This window comes from Larus michahellis, chromosome 7, assembly GCF_964199755.1.
Source record: "Larus michahellis chromosome 7, bLarMic1.1, whole genome shotgun sequence".
Lineage (NCBI taxonomy): Eukaryota > Metazoa > Chordata > Aves > Charadriiformes > Laridae > Larus > Larus michahellis.
Window position 1 is genome coordinate 47,956,546 of NC_133902.1, and position 19,691 is coordinate 47,976,236.

General features: G+C 43.0%; 1 protein-coding gene across 4 annotated transcripts in view; it reads right to left on the reverse strand.

The window, feature by feature from the left end:
* The window catches only part of SEMA5B (semaphorin 5B), a 272,794-nt gene that overhangs the window by 62,544 nt on the left and 190,559 nt on the right, over positions 1 to 19,691 (reverse strand). For all 4 annotated transcript variants that reach the window (XM_074594864.1, XM_074594865.1, XM_074594866.1 and 1 more), the window contains 4 exons: positions 15,815 to 15,877; positions 5,621 to 5,719; positions 4,734 to 4,947; positions 1,892 to 2,177 (listed from right to left, as the gene is read on the reverse strand). In XM_074594864.1, coding sequence (XP_074450965.1) covers positions 1,892 to 2,177; positions 4,734 to 4,947; positions 5,621 to 5,719; positions 15,815 to 15,877 — 662 coding nt within the window. The remainder of the gene's footprint in view (positions 1 to 1,891; positions 2,178 to 4,733; positions 4,948 to 5,620; positions 5,720 to 15,814; positions 15,878 to 19,691) is intronic.

Here is a 19,691-nt window from a genome sequence, read left to right on the forward strand (position 1 = left end):
CACAAATGTTACATGTTATATTGTCCTCCAAAGATACAAGAGAGAGCATACACCCGTAACGTATGAAGAGCGACTTAAGTGTAACCCAGAGGAGATAGGTAACACTCATCATGTCTCACACTAAACCTGGGAGGCAGAAACGGCAGACGGGAAATCTTCCAACCAGAGGTAGCCTATGTCTCCCCGCTTTAGATTCCAAAAACTATACAAATTTGATAAATATAATATGGTTATTAATAATTTTGCCATTTCCAACTTCTGTTCTTGACTGGATGAATGGACAAATGGATAGATAAAACATTATCATTACGGGCATAGAAGTCTTCTCTGATGGCAAAAAAAACCAAACAAAAAGTGTCATCTCAAATGCCCAAAGCAGTAGCCAGGTTTCCTTTTAATGTTCAGGAAGTTTGGCCACCATCCTTTAAATGTTTTCTGAGAATAAGTCATGCTCCTTTCAATCCCAGGACAGACTTTTCCCCAAAGTCCACAGTCAAGGTGCAGCACTCAGTCATGTTTATTTTTTCTAGTTGCTTCTCCACTGGCTCACTTTTAGCACATTGGCAATGGTAGTGCAGAAACAAAACATGGAAGATGGATGAGGGTGGCCAACATTACCTACTTCTTGACATTTACAGAGCAGGAATAACATTCAGGCTCTGTTGACTCTCATAGTGAAACTCCCAACAGTGCTTTAGCTCAAGAAGTTGGGGCTGATGCTTTGTGACTTCAAGAGCTGAAGTTCAAGTCACACCAGCAAGTGACACATAAAAATAGGAAGGCCTATACTTCAGTGGGGCTTTACTTCTTTGGTTTGCTGTGGGCTTCTTGGGAACAGACCCTTATTCATATTAAACAGTACTCCATTGCACACAAAAACCACAAAGACATTGGCTGCCCAGCATGAAAAAGGCACTTTGAGTGTTTGTCGTGTGGAGTAACTAACTCAGATTTTCATTCTCTAGTTTACACATGAGGATAACACCCCCCTGGAGAACACGTATTACTGAAACTCAATACCATGCAGACTGGTTGTAGCTTGAAACTTATCATCCTAGCCTTGGGCTTCAAAGTTATTTGAGTTTTCCTGACTTAAAAATATATATTATGAGTTTTTTAATATATTTTTTAATTAACTCCTCTTCTCCTTTCTGCTTTCACAGCTACACTAAATCATTCCAATTACAAGTTTTTTCAATATCAAGCCAAGAAGAGGTGATTATGAAGTTTCAGAAATCATGCCTTCCCCTCAGAGTTCCAACACTGCTTTTGATTTGTGGACCTGAAACAACCTGTAGTGGAGGTACAGTCCCCCTTGGAAATGTCAAATGCTGTGTAGCCCGTATGACCTTGCTTCTACAGAGTGGTGTTCAACAGCAATTTGTGTTGTTTTCAGTCTAGGCTGTGGTGATCCCATCTGTCTCATTTTCCTCCTTCTAGTCCTTCTCTCCCAAACATATGTACTTGTCCATCTCCTGGGCCAGCCCCAGTGTTCACACATTTGTGTCAGGTTGCCCAGGCAGTTAACCTGGCTGAAAATGAATTACGTTTTTCTGTTGGGTCCTTTTTAGACCAGTTCTCTGAACTACACAAGTAGCATTGCCACTACAAAAAGTCAGAAGTCTGTCACAGCCCAGGTTTATATCAAATTAAGTTACCCTAGAACTGCACAGTCACCTTTTACGGACTCCAGAAATCTATGAACCATGAATTAAAAACATTGTCCTAGAGGCTATATTGCCACAGTGGATAACACAGACCTATATATTCCGTCATGTTAACCGAAGGACCGTTCAAAAAAGTATTGCTCAGACCGTCTAAGAAATCAGGATATTGTCAGTCTCAGAATGCTGGGGATTAGAAGAAGGGCAGTAAAATCAGTGCAACTTACACATTAGTAGTGAAGACACCATAGATCAGATCTTGCTCAGGAAGGTAGAAGGTGCTCTGCAATTCATTATAATAGAAAGGGATTTCTCCAGCACGGGAGCAGTTCAGCCGGGCTTTCATGAAAGTTGTCCATGTGTCCTCCAGCAAAAATCTCCCTCCAATATCATTTTTGCAAACCCTTGCCACACGAGAATAGACTGTTTTCCCACAGTCATGTTCTACCGCGTTCTCACGGAAGAAGAAGTAGGTGAACAAACCGATGTCATAGGCAGCAATAAAGTTAGGCTCTGAAAAACAAACGTTTGAGGAGATTTATACAGGTGAGAAATCAATCCGTGCTCACTGACTTGCCCAATGCATTGCACCACCAGCTCCCTTTACACAGGCTGTCAAAGCTGGGGCCGTGGGGAGTTTGGAGTCAGCAGATGACATAAAAACAGTAGATGAGAATAATGATATATGGGGTTATAGCTCTAGTTCCATTTTTCAGATCTTGGAAAGACCCCATTGTTTCCCCGCTTTATTGCCAAAGCTGCTACTGACTGCAGTGGAAGCAGAGTTCAACACCTTGCATATGCATGGCTCTTCTCTGTACCCATACTCATTTTACAATATAAAGCCTTCCCACTGGATTCCTTCACCTATTCACTTCTGAAGTGCACCTTATGGTGTGTTAAATATGCTACGTGCATCTGCCCAATCCCCCAGACTGCTGCATTGAAACATTCAACCTACTCCTCCAGCACAATCACATTTGGCTCTTATCATGAAGTCTTTGCAGTTTCTAGGCACAAAAGATAATCTTATGTCCGTAAAACAAAACCATGCCACAGACTGACAGTATTGAAGCAAGCTCTCCTTAATTCTTTTTCTCCTAGAATTATTGTTATTATTTTCACAATAATTGAAAAGAACCTGGAATTGGTTTTGTAGTGAATATTTTAATTGGGTATTTAACAAAGCTTTAAAGTGTACGGTCTTTTATCAAAACAGTTTCTTTGGCAAAGAGAAAAGATTGGCCAATGAATAATATTTGACTAAACAAAAAAAACCCTGTTGGTTTTATACGCTGCTTTTACAATGTTCATTTCTGAGCAATGCTCAAAGGAAGAAGAAAAAAAGGAAAGTACAGAATTCCTTTAATGCTGCAGCCCAGGAGTGAAAGGAGAACAGAGTTGTGGCGGAGGGAGAGGAAGGCAGGCTGATGCTACTGCAAGGCAGGTTTGGGAGGTAGATGATGGTACAGAGGGGCGGGCACTCCAAAGCATCTCCCATCAAACTTTCTACTTCAAACAGTGACTCTTAAAGGGACTGTTGCGCTCACCAATCTGACCTTCCGTGTAACATGAACCAGAGGATTTCACCCTGTAATTCCACCATCGGATCCTGTAACTAACAGGTGAATTAGACCACATCTTTTGAAGCAGGTCTGATATTACTGGGCAATGTCACATGGCTTTATATCCATCACTTCCCTCAGTGACTTGTTCAAATGACTAAATACTGCCCCAGCTGCAACCTGTACTTCTTTTTCCATTTGACATTATGTGGTTTCTGCCTCCAATCACAGGCTCTTGTCATGACTTGTCTGCTAGATTAAAGGACTTTATCCTGCCAGAAGTCTTCTCTTGATGTAAGTACTTCCATATCATGAACAAAACACCTTTTATCTCCTTTCAGAAAGATAAATAAATTGAGCTCCTTAAGTCTCTCGATGTGAGGCAGGCTTTCCTAGCTTCAAATCACTCCATGACTCTTCTCTGAATCATCTTCAGATTTTCTGTTTCTTGTTGAAAACTGTCCAGAACAGGATGAAATTACTCCAAGGTCCCCAACACTGCACAAAGTTATAAATCCAAGAGTCATGTTAGCTTTTCCAATCACAGAATAGAAACTCAGTTTCTGTTTGTGTTCCTGTTCCAATGTGACTTCTGTCTGAATTCTTCATTTGTGCACAGACAAGAGGCACATATTTCTAGTGAGTGTCTACGGGTTATGCTGCTTCTTGGTCCTAATTTGTAGTCTTGCCTGATGACACCCTTTTCCCACAACTCTGTATCTCCATACTGACTTCAATACGCCCCAGGTCAGTCTCATTAAGCTCCAGAGAGTGCACAGTCCCACTGCTCGTACCTTTGGTTGAAAGGTCCTGAAATCCAATGGAAAGATTCTGAATATCTTGTCAACTTACCTGGGTCAAAGGAGAGAGGGAAAGGGGAATACTGGGTTCTCCATCACTACGGTCTGCTCAGGCAAGACGTGCTTTGCCCCAGTCAGAATGTGTGGACTCAGTGCAGGAATTACTGGTTGAAATTCTATAGCTTGTTTGATATAGGGTATTATCACACCAGGGTAACAGCTGCTTTTAATAACTATAAATCCACAACAGCGTGGGTTCACGTGGAACATAATGTGCTGTGAAATCTCTTATTTTCGGACTGATCTTGCACTGAAACCAACCATCTTCAGCTGAGCCAGTGGAAGCTGAGGATGCTTAACACCATGCAGAATTGGGTCAACAATATGATGCTTTAAGTTGGTTTTGATCTTCAAATCTCTGAGTGGTTTTCTTGTTAAAAAGATGCATTTAGTCATCTCACAAGACAAAGACCCATATATATGTTAAGTAGTCTTTAAGACCCACTTTCTATATTCTAAATCAACTTCTCTGAAATACTTCCAGGCTATTTTTAAATGTCTTCTAAGCTGCATCTATTACCGCAACGGAAGCCCTTCCCCATCATAACTCTGGATCCCAATATGAAAACAGAGGGAAAGATTTACAAGCCTGCCAAGTTGACTTTAATACACCTCTTGCTCAGATATGACCCACATGACTTTACCATTGAGCCATTTGGAGTTGTATTGTGCTGTCCTAAGTGGGGGAACATTTCCAAGGCTGCGGTAAATAGCAGGATCCCGTCCAGAGAAATCAATTACAGTTGCAGCGTAGAGTTCTCCTCGCGATGTGATCACAGCTGTCGAGTTATGCCGGGGGTCGTACGGGCACCGAGCCACTCCATTAATTCTGTCAATGATTTTGCTAAGATTTCCTACCTGTATTTAAAAGGAGGGAGGTACAGAGAATTCAGTTTACCCTCAAGTACCTATGAGTAAAACCCTGATTTTAAAAAAACAGGCAGCTATAAGAAAGTAACATCAGTGATGACTGTAAATTGATCTTTACATCTATTGTTTGCCAACATAAGAAGTTGTATCTGAGCCTCACTGATCTTATTCCTTTGTAAGAGGGGTAATTTCCCAGTCAATAAAGCCTGTAGGCCCCAACCCACTCAGTGTAATCCGGTGCTCCTGCTGCTAGCACAGGTTTCTAATCTTCCATAGGCACCTCCTGAATGTGTACTGGCATTAAAAAATATTAACATAAACATTGCTCTGGATCTGTTCCTGCCTCCTTTGAAGCCAAAAGGAGTTTTGCCATTTATTTTAAGGAAATGTTTAAGTATTCAGCTCAGGAGGCGTTCACAGCTAAACTTGTCTATATTCCCCATTTTCAATAGCATACCCAAGGTTTACATTAGTAGCACTTTGTCCAGATCCAGCTCCCCACCTGCTGATACACCCACCACCCCAAAGGGGCCCAAAGAACAAAACCAAAACAATTTCAGATCAGCTACATTTGGAACATATTCTCTACAGCCATGATGCCCTGACGGCCTTCCCCAGAGCACGTGTATCTCTCCATCACTGCAAAAGAGTCGAAACAGACCTGTCGACTGGAACACACCGGCGAAAAGGCATTGGTACCACAGGTAAAAACCTTCTTGCCATAAACAATCAGCACTCGGACATAGTTCTGGCACTCTTCCTATAGGGACACAAGACAGAGACAAAGCATTTTTGAAATGGAGACTGTGGGGTTATTTATTATGTTAAAAAAATTACCTGTATTTCAGCTGGAATACACCTTCCTTAGCTCTAACTCGGAGTGAGGTTTGTTGCATCGAGCAGCGCACACCTGTAGGGACTAGCGGTCTAAGTGAGCAAACCCAATTTGCTGGTTATTTCTCTAATCATAGCCCTGCACAGTCCCTGGGTAGGATGCTATCCATCAGGTTGACTCTGTATTAGCTACACCAGTGCCTCTGTCTGTGCTCTGCATAGACTGAAGGAGGAATCCCCGCTCTTTTCATAATGATACTTCTGACCTATTTTTCCCAGTAATGCTGCAGCTTTGAAAACGTTACCCAGACACAAACTCCCGTGAAGGGCAGTGGGTCCATTTGCACTATAATTCACACCACTGCCAGCAGGAAAACAGCAGGAACTTCTCTTTAATGGACCAGGCTGGTCAGGGGAATCCTGTGCTTGAACAGGCTGTTACTTCCTGCTTCCCACAAGGACTGCATGCTCAGGATTTTCCATGGTAGGAGTTTCTCTTTCAGGCCAGGTCAGCAAGAAACAGCAAATCCCCTCTTCTCAGCTGCACGACCGCTTGCTGGTACAAATAGGCAACTGCCCCCACGTGCCAGTCCCCAAAGGTGTGGGGCTCCAGATGTCCCACGCTGGGGCGGAGGTGGCAGCACAAGGCTGCAGTTGACTTTTTTCAGAAAATCCCCTTCATGTTGTTGGAGAGAGGCACAATCTTTCTTTCTCCCCGCAGCCTCATATCCAGAGACCTGTGGACTGCGGATCAGGCTAACTGAGCATCTTTGGGGAGTTAAGCACTGGGGGAAGAAGAGGCCACATAAGGCAGGGACTTTCTAACAGAACACGCAAGGAAAGGGAGGTATGAGATCCGCGTGCAACTCCCACAGGCAGTGCAAAAGGCTCGAGAGCCGCTTGCCCCAAGGTTCATCCGAACAGCCTCGATGAGAGCTGTACAGCGAGCCTGGCACCAGCCTGCCTGCCCTGGGCTCTGGGCGCACCTCGGAAGAAAGGATGTGAGCAACAGCTAATGAGTGGCACCCACCAGCCTCCAAGTGAAGAAACTCTATTCTATTCTACTGTAAACAGAAAATGAAACTTGTTAAAAAAATAACAACCTCGGCTTGGTTATCCTGGCTGCTTTGCTTTCCTCCCTCCAATACATCATAATTTGCCACTAAGCTGAGCCTACAGCTGTAGACACCGCTTCTCCCTCTGTAAGCAGCAATCACTCTGCGAGCTTGCCTGTCTCACAGCGCTCCACGCTGTTGATCATTTCCCTGAAGACTTCATTTGCAAGATTCAGCAGTGTAAAAACACTCCCTATCATTTGGGAAGGAAGAGGCTTGCTTAGCTGGATTACGTGCTATCTCCTTTCATTTGCTCTATGGAAATCATCTCCTTGAAGGATGGCATTTAGCGAAACCCCACCAGTGTTAACCACAGACAAGCAACTGCATGGGCATGACACGTGAGGCTTGCTTTTGAATGGAGAAGATGAGAGGGCCCGCACTCCAGAGCCAGCCCAGGAGCACTCGCCCAGCCCGGGCAGAGGCTACAGAGTACCATGGAGCAGGTGCTGCCGGTCTTGAGTCTCAGCAGGGGTATCGGGGATCACATGCGTAGAGCCTGGCACCCGAAAATGAGAGCTTGAATTCAGAGCTGGGTCGATTCAGCACTTCTTATTTCAGGCGCAGATCAGTCATGGTGACTGTGCATCAGTCTATCAAACAGGACCTTCAGAAGCACCGTCCCACCTGCTATGTGTTGAGAATAGAGATCTCGTCGCTTCCTCAAGCAAGACGAACGGCTTGCCAGCCTCTCTGCCCTCTCCCATCATCATTACATGGTGCTGTGAGCCCTGTTAGTTATCCCCTGCCCTAGAGACGTCTGCATTTTATGAGTGGGTTAAGTAACTCCTCTTTCTATAGAGCACAGTTACTCACTCCCACATAACTTTAGGACCACTATGTATTTAATTGCAAAGTACTAGAAATTCGGGAGGGGATACTTTAAAAAAAAAAGGTATGGGCTCCTCTCCCAACAGGGTTTTGTTTTCAGAATATGATTGATTTGGCATCTAACCCAGCATGCAGCTCTGCACCCAAATTTCACACAATAAGAGAATACCCATTTGCTCCCCCTCCATTTCCGTCTTTCTCTGCTTTGTGCAGAGTCTGAGCGTAGCTTTTGACCCAAACCAGCTAATATTATTTATGTTGCTGGACCCTTTCCTGCCTAGGTACTTCAATATATTCCTATCTAAACTTCTGTCCTGCAGAAATCTAAAATCCTAATTTGCAGAATTCTCTTCTTTGCACAGAACTATATTACAGATCAACAAACTTCAATTTCCATTAAAATCTTCCCAGCTGAGAAGATAGCACACAAAAAAGAATTTCTCTGCAAGGTCATGTGCTGGATGGTCTTCTGGAGCCTACTGGCAGTGATGCATCTCTTGCACACTTTACTCCAAGGTGCAGTAGCCTGGGTTGGTAAGGATGCAGGAAACTTGTAAAATACTGTGTTATTTTAGCCTAATTAAGCACAGTTTTATTTGTACCCATTCAGTGCAAAGCAGAAGTTATTTATTGAAACAGAGGAGAAACCATACTGAGCAAATATATCTGCTGCTGTCTGAACCTGCACCAGAACATTTAATCCATGACTTCCAGCCCATTCTCAACTGCGGTAGCAAAGAGCAAAAGAGCACAGTCAGTCTGGACGAGGTGTTAGACTGGAAACACTTGACAGCTGATGCTCTTCAGAGAACTGGATGCACCAAGCTCATTACTTATTTCATTGGCTGTAAGAGGGAGAAATTTGGGTGACTAGTGGATGCTTTCCTCTCTGCTTAGATAACGATGCCTCTAGGCATGGTCCGTATGGGGCCAGACTCTTTTCAGTGGTGCCCAGCAACAGGACAAGGGGCAACAGGCACAAACTGGAACATGGGAAATTCCATCTGAACATGAGCAAAAACCTCTTTACTTTGAGGGTGGCAGAGCACTGGAACAGGCTGCCCAGAGAGGTGGTGGAGTCTCCTTCTCTGGAGATATTCAAAACCCACCTGGGCGCGTTCCTGTGCAACCTGTTCTAGGTGACCCTGCTTTGCACAGGGGTTAGACTACATGATCTCCAAAGGTCCCTTCCAACCCCTACCACCCTGTGATCCTGTGATATCCAACCATAGTTATTCCTATGAATTCGCTGAGCAGACGTTTTCCCTGGGCCTGCCTTACTGATGGAGGTTTAACAGCACTCCATGCTCCTGGAGGAAGAGCAATGAGAACACGTACGTTTCATCCAGTGGTCTCAAAGCAATGTATAACAGCTTTAAGTAATGTTCTGTAGGTAGCGTTTTGAAATAGATGTGCATTATCTGCCTGCCTGTTTATTGATTCACCCTATCTATCTGGGTGAATCAAGACACACAGGTGCTAAAGGACTTGCCATGGTGACACACTGAGTCAGAGGAGATCCCGAAGGACACCAACAAAGATTGACCTACCAGACCCCACCACTCTAGCCTGCCTGGCCCAAAGAGGAATACTGTGCTCATCTGTTATTTCTTACTGCTGTAGCCACTGCCAGTCATGTCAGTCTATGAAAACCTCCAACAAAAGCAAAGAAGCAGCACAACCACGTAAGTGCTCCAGCTTGCAGGATTTTTCTGAAGACACCGCTGGTGAGATTTACATGAGATCTCCTTTTTACCCTATTCTCAAAATAACTAGCAAGGAACAGCCTCCACTCTTGTGTTCTTTAAACCGGCCTGGATTTGCTCTGAAAAATCATTCAACATGCTGCTCTCTGCCACAATTCATAGTTCAGGCAACTGGCTAGTAAAATGATCTCACAAACCCTTACAGAAAATAGGAGCTATTTAATGCAGTTTCTTCCATGTGGCTGGAAAACTCTAGGCATACAGGAGGCAAAATTCAGATGGGCTTTAATATAGCCAGAAAATCTGGCAAGCTTGAAGCCAACTCTGTCCAGACGAGACAATATTTGGATCCTGCTCTCACATTATGGAGCAGACAGTTAAATCTGTGTATGATCAGTCTGCAAATCTCATCGCCAGAAGATATTATTGGGATCAAGAGATTAAGGATTTAAATAAAGGGGGAAGACTGGGTATTTATATGGTTAATGAGAATAACCCAGTTATATTAGTTGGGATTACTATTAAATATATGGCAGAGCTGATAAAAACCTGCGGCTCATCGCCAGAGCATTAAGGATATCTCCAATTTTCCTACGAATTGCATGTTACCCACTTTGGGGTTCTTGCTCCTTCCTCAAAATTACCTGGTACTGGTCTCTTTTTTGAGATAAGACCTTAAATTGAGCAGATACCACTTTTCTCCAGTCTAATGACCCTTGTTTTCCTGGTAAGGGAGAGTACGTGACTTCTAATGCTCAAGCCTACATGGCACTGGGTCTCACAGTCACTAAATGAATGAACTTCAGTGAAGCCCCTCCCTCCCTGCAGTTTCAGCCTATCCTCATTTATTGCAGTTTCTGCAAAATTTAGATGTAAACGTGTCTGTCTGTGAATGCTGTAATGTCCATAACTGTAGACAGGACCAGGCCTCTTTCTAGCTCATATAGATGTCAGGCTGCTTTGAAAGCACATTTCAAACCCAAGAACCAAGAGCGGTGCCCTGTTACTCCCTTCATTCATGTGGACAGGGCAGCAAACGGAGGGGTCGAACTCCTGCCGGCTTCGGTCTGAGGTAAAATTCAAAAAGACATTTTCAGGATGCTGCGGATAAGCCAGCTGTAGGTGCTTCTTGAGTCGTTTCATCTGTCATCTCTGAACACTGGAGTTCTCAAATGTTTAAGCCCTTAATCTCATTGTACAGATGTATTTTTCTTTGAAAGCGTAACCATATATAGCCACTACTTTAATTGCCCTTTTACTTTGAATAAACCACTCAAGTCCCATTTTCAGAGATCCCCTTTTTAATGCTTTCTTTTTTTAGGCTAACACTATTTCATCACTTACTGATATATTTTAATCATAGATTAAAAACATATTTACATATTGTATGAGAAAAATAGCTGTTTCAGATGGTTTGTTGTCCTCAGTAATAAACACAAACTCCTGGAGCACAACCTGCAGCGCGGAGATCAGCCAGAACTCCCATGTTAGCCCTTCAACAACATTTTAAGAGTGCAGCAAACATTTATCTGTTGCCGTTCATCCCAATTTGTTAAAAAATAATCAAGATCTAACATGTTCTCGAGCACTGTTATTAATGCGCTCTCAGATATCTATATTTATTTATTTGGACAAACAATTCTATTAATCAGTTTCAGCCAATATCCTGACCAAGCTGTCTTTCTCCTCTGAGTGCAATAGATAGCAAAGAGAATTGCTAATGATTTTTCCAGCAAGTTTTCTTTAATGGACTTCAAATCAAATTTGGGGGCTGATTCTGCATTGATAGCTTAGCAGAAGTACTAGGAATGTAAGTTCGGATCTCTAGGAACAGTTACAAATGGGGGAAAAAAATAACGGACAGCCTCCCGGTTATTTCCGTTTGCCTGGGGATTTATATGGTGCCTGTCCTACCTGGATGCCTATTATTCCTAAGTGGCGTGGAGGTTCCCAGCTCCATTAGATAACCAGAGGGCACCTCCTCTGTGTGACACAGAGCCACTTGAAGGCCTGAAACAGCAGATTCCTCCATTAGCTCCAAACCCATTCAGGTGGGCTCTAGCCTTGGGCTGGGATTTCCCTGTAACCTGTGAATCATAAGACCCCCTAGTATCAGACATCATACAAGAAAAGGAAGAAACTATACTGGCAATACGGTGGGACAGCCGAGAGCTGGATGCCTATCAGACGTCTCTCTTGGTTCTTTCTTGCTCCAAAAGTGTTATTAGTTCATCATCTTCCTTCTGGCTACACAAAGCTCTTAGGACAGCATGTAAGAAAGAGCTGGATCACTGACATTTTCAGAAACAGTTCCCTTTCACTTTTTGAAATGACAGTGTGCTGCTTTTGGAAAGTTAACAAATAATTCTGTGCTTAGACAGGAGAAAAACCAAAACAACCTTCCATGCCAGGCAAAATTCCTTAGATGTGGTGGATGTGGACTGTTATGTAGAGACAAACCAATTACAATCTAGAAGCTGAGCAACTCCGAATGAAATTAAATACACCTCTTCCCCTTCTGCTCTATCCATCACTCATTTTAACTACAACCTCTGGGTGATATTACTCGGAAGACAAAAAGAAAGGCTTTTTTCTCTGCATTGTCTCTCAGTAACGTGGATGTTTTCCAGGGGACAGTTTTAAGGTGCTGATCAGGACACATTTTATAAATGTTGCAAAAATAAGAATGATGACTAGTGGAAGCCCACGTGGATCTCCAGAGGCATGGCAAATAAAGCATATACAACCCTTTCAGGAAACCACAAGTTTTGGTTGATAAATATGACATAAATGAAAAAGGCTTTTCTGAGGTGTTTGCTTTAATACCACATGACATATTGCAGAGAGTTAATTTTAAAATCTGGTTCAAGAACATATACATTAATGGATTAAAATCTGATAAATTACTGGACTGAAAAAAGTCCTCAGAGTGAAATTCTTCACAAACTCGCTACTCTAGCAGGGTCCCAGATGGGGTGGTGCTAGCCCAGTATCAACATTTTTCTTAACGAACATTTGTAGATAACCCAAATGTTACGAAAACAGTAATTACCAGTGAGGTCAAAGCCTCACTATAGTGATATATGCTAGGCTGGGGAGCTGGACCCAACAAATAAAATAAATTTTTGTAAGAAAGATATGCATTTAACAGCAAGGAACAAAAGGGCTCTATGTATAGACTGGGAGATAACATCCCAAGACCAGCAACTGTGAAAAGGATTCAGTGGTCACAGTGTCTAGGCAATTTTGCATGATCTCCTACGGCAGAAGAGCTTATGAAACTGCCAGGTATATGAGCAGAAGAGGGTGAATAAGAGGTGGAAGACTGTTCTAATCACACTCAGGCATTAGAGAGATTGACAAGGGAATACAGGTGAAAAATTGGAGTGTACAGAAAACAGACACAAAAAATATTCAAGGGCAGTAGAAAAATGACTTGGAAAAAGAGGCTTGGAGAACTCAGCTTTTTACTTTATCAAAAAGCCTAAGTACTGATTTGACAAGAGCTTATAAGTGCCTTTGTAAAAAATAAATATTGGTAACTAAAGGGCTCTTTAATCTAGCAAAGAAGGGCAAAATGAGACTCAGCCACTCTAAACTGAAGCCAGATCCAAAGAGGAAATAAAGCACATGTTGTTAACAGGGAAGGTCATCTGCCATTAGACCAAGCCAGGAAAGCACACAGTCGGCCCATTTGCTTCTGTTCTTCAGTTCAAAACTTTTTCCCTTCCTCAAAAAGGTACAGCAACCAAACACAAGGTACTGAGCTCCGTTTAGGAATAAGCAGGTGAAATCTGTGGCCAGAGCTACACAGGGTGTCAGGAGAAACGACCAACCTAATAGTACTTTCTAACCTCAAACCTGGGACCCAGATTTCTCATTTCCCTTTTCTCTGGCCAATAGGTACTTAAATGTGGAGTAACCGTCATGCCATAAGAATTATACTTCTGTGATACGTATTTTGTGGCTTCTATTCTTGCAATTTTTATTTTTCTTATGGTAAAGCTCTAAGCATTTTAGAAGATATTTTCTAAGCAGCAGGAAGAATCTGATTTAGATACTCAACAGGCATCAGAATGAAGGTGGAAGAAAGGCATTTCAATACACATGGTAGCTTTGAAAACCTCACCCTAAAATACATACATCATTAAATCAGCAAGGAAAATGGACCAGTCATATAACTTACTCAAATTACGCTGTGAATTAATATAAGAGCCAAAGGTCCTCCTTATTTCTAGCCTCTATCACCACATATCTAAGTGCCTGACAATCCATAACATATTTATCATCAAATCATCTGTGCTAGGTAGAAAACTGCCATAAGTCAAGTTTTGACAAAGCAGAGCTGAGGCAGACAAAGCTCTGGATCTTGTCCCATCATTGCACAGCAGCATCAGAAATATTCATGTTAGTGCTGCCCTCACTTGCTGCATTTACCCAGCCAAGGGCAGAGATTCTGGGTCAGAGCTGGAGTAGAGCACTTCACCAGCTGACTAGGCTAAACTTGGTATTTTTGGAGCTAGCGCTAAGTCATCTCACTGCAGTGTAACAAACAATGAACGTGTAGGGTCCCTAAGAGGGACTCAGCCATGGACACACACGTTAGAGTAGATGCAGACTTGCGAGATCTGAGTTTACTTAGCTACTGCAGAATCCTTCCACCTTTGTTTGTAGCTTCATGTCTTCTGGTCAGACTCTTAGTCAACACCTCTGTTTGGCATTAATTCTATGCCAAGAAATGTCTAAAAATCTGCTTAATTATTGTTCCTCAGAACTTCACACCCATGGCCACTGCACCCACCAAACAATTTCAAGCTCTGGATCACAATCAGCATAAACTCAGCTGTTCAGAGCATTATCCTCATGAAATTCTTTGGCAAACTCTTTGCAGTGTGAGGAGGAAGCAGCAGTGAAGATACTCAGACCATTGCTTTCTTTTGGCATGACAGTAAAAAAGACAAATTGAAATTATCCTAGAATTTGTTCAGTCAAATGCATGGTTTTATCCAGGGGTTGACAAAATAATTCTGGGTTATAAATTCAAATTCTTCATGAACATTAGGATACAATTTAAATCTCACAAATTTTACAATGGAAGAAAAGAGCAAGATCCTTTCTTTACACATTTTAAAGTACAAAGACTAAAAATTCAAAAATTCCTCATGTCTTGGGCTTTGGAGTTTTCTAATTTTGTACAACTTCTCTTGGGTTCTTCTTCTAGCGGCTGGCCGTGGTTGGTGTCCACCTAACCCAACCCAACCCATTTTTGCCTCTGTGAATGTTTTCCTGCATAACATAGATCCTACATGAGACTCTAGCAGATGTTCTAGGATACCCATACTCCTGCTCTCCACAGCTACATGAAGTAAACTGTTGCCTATCCAGCAAGATTCAAGCTAGCTTTTTGTGTATATACAAGTTAATACAGTAATCACGTAAAGTTTATTATATAAAACGAGTGTGGTCAATGGAAGATCATATAATCGTGCTGTGTTTAAAGCACTGAACTGGAACTTGGCAGAATTCCCGCATTTTCAGCCAGCCACAAAATCACTCTCTGCTTGACTGTCCACATGTAAGCACAGATCGTGCTTATCCTCTCTTATCCTTTGTCCGACTCCTTTGGTTTAGACTGAGAACTCTTTACTGTATACTATTAAGGACAGACAATAGGACACCCTCTCATTTGAGGCCTGAAGATTTTTGAACAGTACCAACACCACGTTTGAAAAATTTCTTGCTTTTAGATACATGGTTTTGTTTTAGCTTCCCAGAAAAGAAGCGGGAAGGACCTGTGTTTGGATTAGAAATGCCTGCAAACTCCAGCCTACTGGGACAGCATGCCTCGGTTCAAGCAATTCTTGCTTTAAACTGCATTTTAGCAGACTGCACCTGTCTCCAAAGCAGCTCTGTGAAATTCCAGATGAACAAACAGCAGTGTGATAGCAGATTCAATTCTCATGTTCAAGTGAATTATACAAAGATGAACTCTTGCAAACAAGCATTGAAGCCTACGTGGCCAAATGCCAGCGGCTCACTGCTGAGTACCAAGAATAAGCCAACCTGCCCAGCCTCAGACCCCACTGCAAGATGTTACCCCTGGCTTGCCACCACTCTGCTCCTTGATGTGTCACAAATTGTGTCCTCTCCAGCAGTGAAATCACCTTTAAATTTCATGCAGAGCAAGTCTAATAACTTGGACAGGAGGCCTTTGAAATGGCTTGCTCTGTGGTGCTTATACACTTGTGGTGGTAGACCTAAACTGCTGCAAATTTACAATCTCAAGCTGCTGTCAGATGCTCCCTGTGTGCATTTCACATGGTGTAAATAAATTTACCCATAGCATCATTGTAGCAAAGCAAAACTTACCTCTGTTTTCCCTTTACTTTGACAGGACCTCCTGGTGTCTTCATCTGAACCCCATGCTGTTGCCTGAGAAACCAAAACGCACAAGTCACATGACAATGCCACCAACCACCATGTCTGGAGACTCCCAAAACAAGAGCAACCATCTCCAGCCAATTTACATAGCCCAATTTAAAAGCAGCATTGTGACAGTAAACATGTATCTCGCTCCCACTGTGCTCACAGTGCACGCAAATGATAAATAGATGAGAAGTCCAGAGGCAGAAGCAACTGGAATGTTAACAGAGGACAGACTTTAATTTACATATAAATACAACTCCTGATCATCATTCAACTGGAAGGTCCAAGACATAAGCCCCACACACCGAGCCATCACCTTTTTTCTAAGAGGATAGTGCTGTACAAAACCGCCAGCTTTCATCACCAAAACGAACACCTTCCCTGCAGCGAAGTCCAGTAGTTCTGCACAAATCTGCTGGTCTTCTTAAATTTACCCACAAGATTATCACCTTCTAAGTAATCCTGCAGTGAAGTGAACTGGATAAACCAACAACTGGGAGCTGACAGGTGAAATCAGGAGAGATGGGAAGCGGGGAGAAAGGTTGGATGATGATTTGTGATGCCAGACAAGTGGGGTCAGGCCCTGAGATGGAGTAAAACGCATTAGGGCTGAGGGCACTATTGGCCAGGGGCCGAGAGCACCTGGGATCTCCAGTCGGCTCTGACTGACTGCTTCAGCGTGAAGAAGGCCCTTCGTTCACAAGAAAAGTCAAGACCAGCAAAGCTGCATTAGAGAAAACTTTTAGATTTAAAATATTCAGCAACATACCCAACCATTCAGTGCCCTCCACAATTTTCCTCCCTTCAGCACTTTTTTAAAATAGTGCTAACAAATTCAAGCAGGTATTGTTAGCTGGAGGTGAAAATACATATAAACATCCATACTATACATAATACATCATTCTGAGTAGAAGAAAAATAGCTCTGTTACATAGGGAAAGGCCAGGCTCACAAAGTTGAGATACAGATCCAAACTTCCCCTAACAGAGCCAGGTTTTCTTTTTTTTTTCCCCAGTCCATTACCAACGCAGGAAATGGCTTCAAAGTTCAGTCCAGATCTAAACTCTTCTTGAACCTTCTCACTGCAGCCAATATATTTTTTTTTAAACTCTGGGCTTTCATAGAAATTGTCCCCTTGACACATGATAAATCCTGTTTTTTGCGGAGGAAAGATGAGAGACCAGTAAGAAAATGGAATCAATTTCCCACCCTCAGCTCAGGTCCACGAAGACGCTCAGAACTGCAAGAAATGCCACCACCTGGCAAATGGATTTAGACACAACACTGGGGGAAAGGATATTTCTACCTCATTCTAAAAAATGGTATCTTCTCCATTAGCTGAGCATTCAGTTCAATTTGGCTTGAAGTAAGATTTTACGAGCACATGCAAAGATCTGGTGGGAGAAGGGAAGAGCACAGATCTTTCCCTTGCAGTCACTTGGGAAATACCTCCCATGTACTGCAGTCCAATCCAGGCTGAAGGCCAAAAACTTGTGCCTCAGAAGTGTTTTTTTGAGAGCTGGGATAAGTCCTTGCTGGAAAGGATCATTTAGCCATATCCTGAGAGGGGGATATATCACTGGATGAGAAAGCTCACATCGATAAGCCATCATAGGAGAGCAAGGAATTTTGACTGGTAAGTCCCAGGAGCCCTTGACATCTGTAAAACCACTGTGCAGCAGCGTTTGGATCCACAGTCCCAAATCTAGCCCCTATTCATCTAACCACAGTATCCTTGCACCTTGGATCAATTTTTGATAACCTTAATCAAAAAAAAAAAAAAATCCAGAAAAGAGACAGCTCATCAGGTGGCTCTTCTTCCCATTTGAAAAACAAAGACAGAGCACACCCCATTATACAGCCCAGTTTACCTTAACAGTGCTTGACAGGGCAAAACGAAAACAAAAATCGTAAGTTACTTCAGCAATCAATGCTGCTTCTCTGCAAATACTCTGGGGTCTTCTGGGATTGCAGCAATGCAATAGAGAAGAATTTGGCCTCCTAGGGGACACCTAGCTCTTCCTGCCAGACACCTGCACCGCAGAGCTTTGAGGCACGTTGCAAACGTAGCTCATGTCAGAGCACTGGTCCCCTCCAGCTATGTTCTCAGTGCCTAACTGATTAGTTATATTAGGCAACATTACCCTTCAGCTTTCTGAAGCACCACCTTGATGAGTCTAGTGATAACAGAAGTTCTTGGTGATGGCCCAGATGATAGGAACATGTTGTTTTTGACTGCGCCATTAGTCAGGGTGCACTTCATTAGAGCTAAGAGGATAATTAAGCAATATGGCAATCCAGAGCATGTTTTACAAGTCCCACACATGTCTTCGGTGGGACAGGGAGGAGCTAGTTTGAGGGCTGAGTAACTCCAATGACCCATAGTGACTCAAAGAAAATATTCATGACCCTGCAAAGTAGAACATCTTGTCAATAATAAAAATATAATTGCAAAGCCAAGAAGCTAATATGTGTTTAAATAATTGCACTACAAGGTATGAGTATGTACCAGTCAGCTGACCTACAGCCTAGACAAGTCCTTCTGCTGGGCTCCCAGGAGCCCACACACATCTGTGGTCACGGCCTTTGGGTTGGACCTGGTTCTGGGCAGCCTCAGACCTCTGAGCTTAGGGCTTTCACATGAGCTTTACAGCATTGTTTGGTTCTTTACTTGACTGACCAGCTCTCTTTTCAGATCAAAATGTCCCACTCTTGTCATCTCTGTTGTCTTGGGGTTCTCTGTGCAAACTCCCAGTGCAATGGTGGTGCTCTACTTCTTGCATCTAACTGGTATGTCCAACCCAAGCCCCTCCTTCCCAGATGAAATTTTCTTCCTCTGCCTTAGATCCATTTTGCCCCAGTATCAAACTAAATCCTGGACATTTGACAGAGAAACCTCCAGAAAGATCTCTCTTCTGGACTATATCTGTGTGTACCCCTGTGTTTCTCAGTGGGGCAGACACCTACCTAACACTTGCCTAACACCACAGCACTGTAAGGGATGCTCTGGACTTTTGTCTGCTTACCTGATCATAACACTTCTCAATAGCCAGCTTCTTGCACACTGACTTAGGTGCCTTTCCTCATCTGCCTCAATAAACCAAATTAATACTATTTCTTTTCCATCTGAAAGCTGCTTCTGCACACTTGGACGAGGTACAAACTGCATCCACCAGAAGTTTTTGTCACTCATTTGGATCGGTTTTGGTCACATCATTGGATGATGAGGTCATCATCCTCAATTTGTCATTCATTTTCTCAGTTGTCTGAGACATTTAAGTTTCCCAGCTCCATAAAACACATCTGGGATGATTGTTGTACTTCCTGCTACAGATGTCAGTCAAAAGCAGTAGAGCAGACACCTCTGGACCCATGTGTCAATAAAACAACTTTCATGGCATGGGTCATGGAAAACTGAGCCTGAATGATGTGACAAACCTGTGAGCAAGGCTATATACAAACACAGGACAGTACGTACTTTTTCCTAGCTGCTTCCTCCTTGCCATTTGCTTAAGCAGCCAAGCAAACACTTTTTTTAGGCTATCAGGATGTCAGCAATTCCTCCCCTTACATCCTTACCAAGAGCACTCCAGCTCCTCATGCTACCTCCTTACAAGCATCTCTTCCCTCCTGCATTTCCAGTAGAAATGCAGTTTCTAACAGTGTTCCCAGTCTCTTTGAGGATCTCTTATACAACCATATGGCCCATGTGCAGAATAAGGGGAACACCAGATTCATATACCATACGAATGAAACAACCAGCTCAGGGCTGCAGCTGCTGTGTAAGACAAGAACCGTGCAAACCACGAGCAGGACTGCC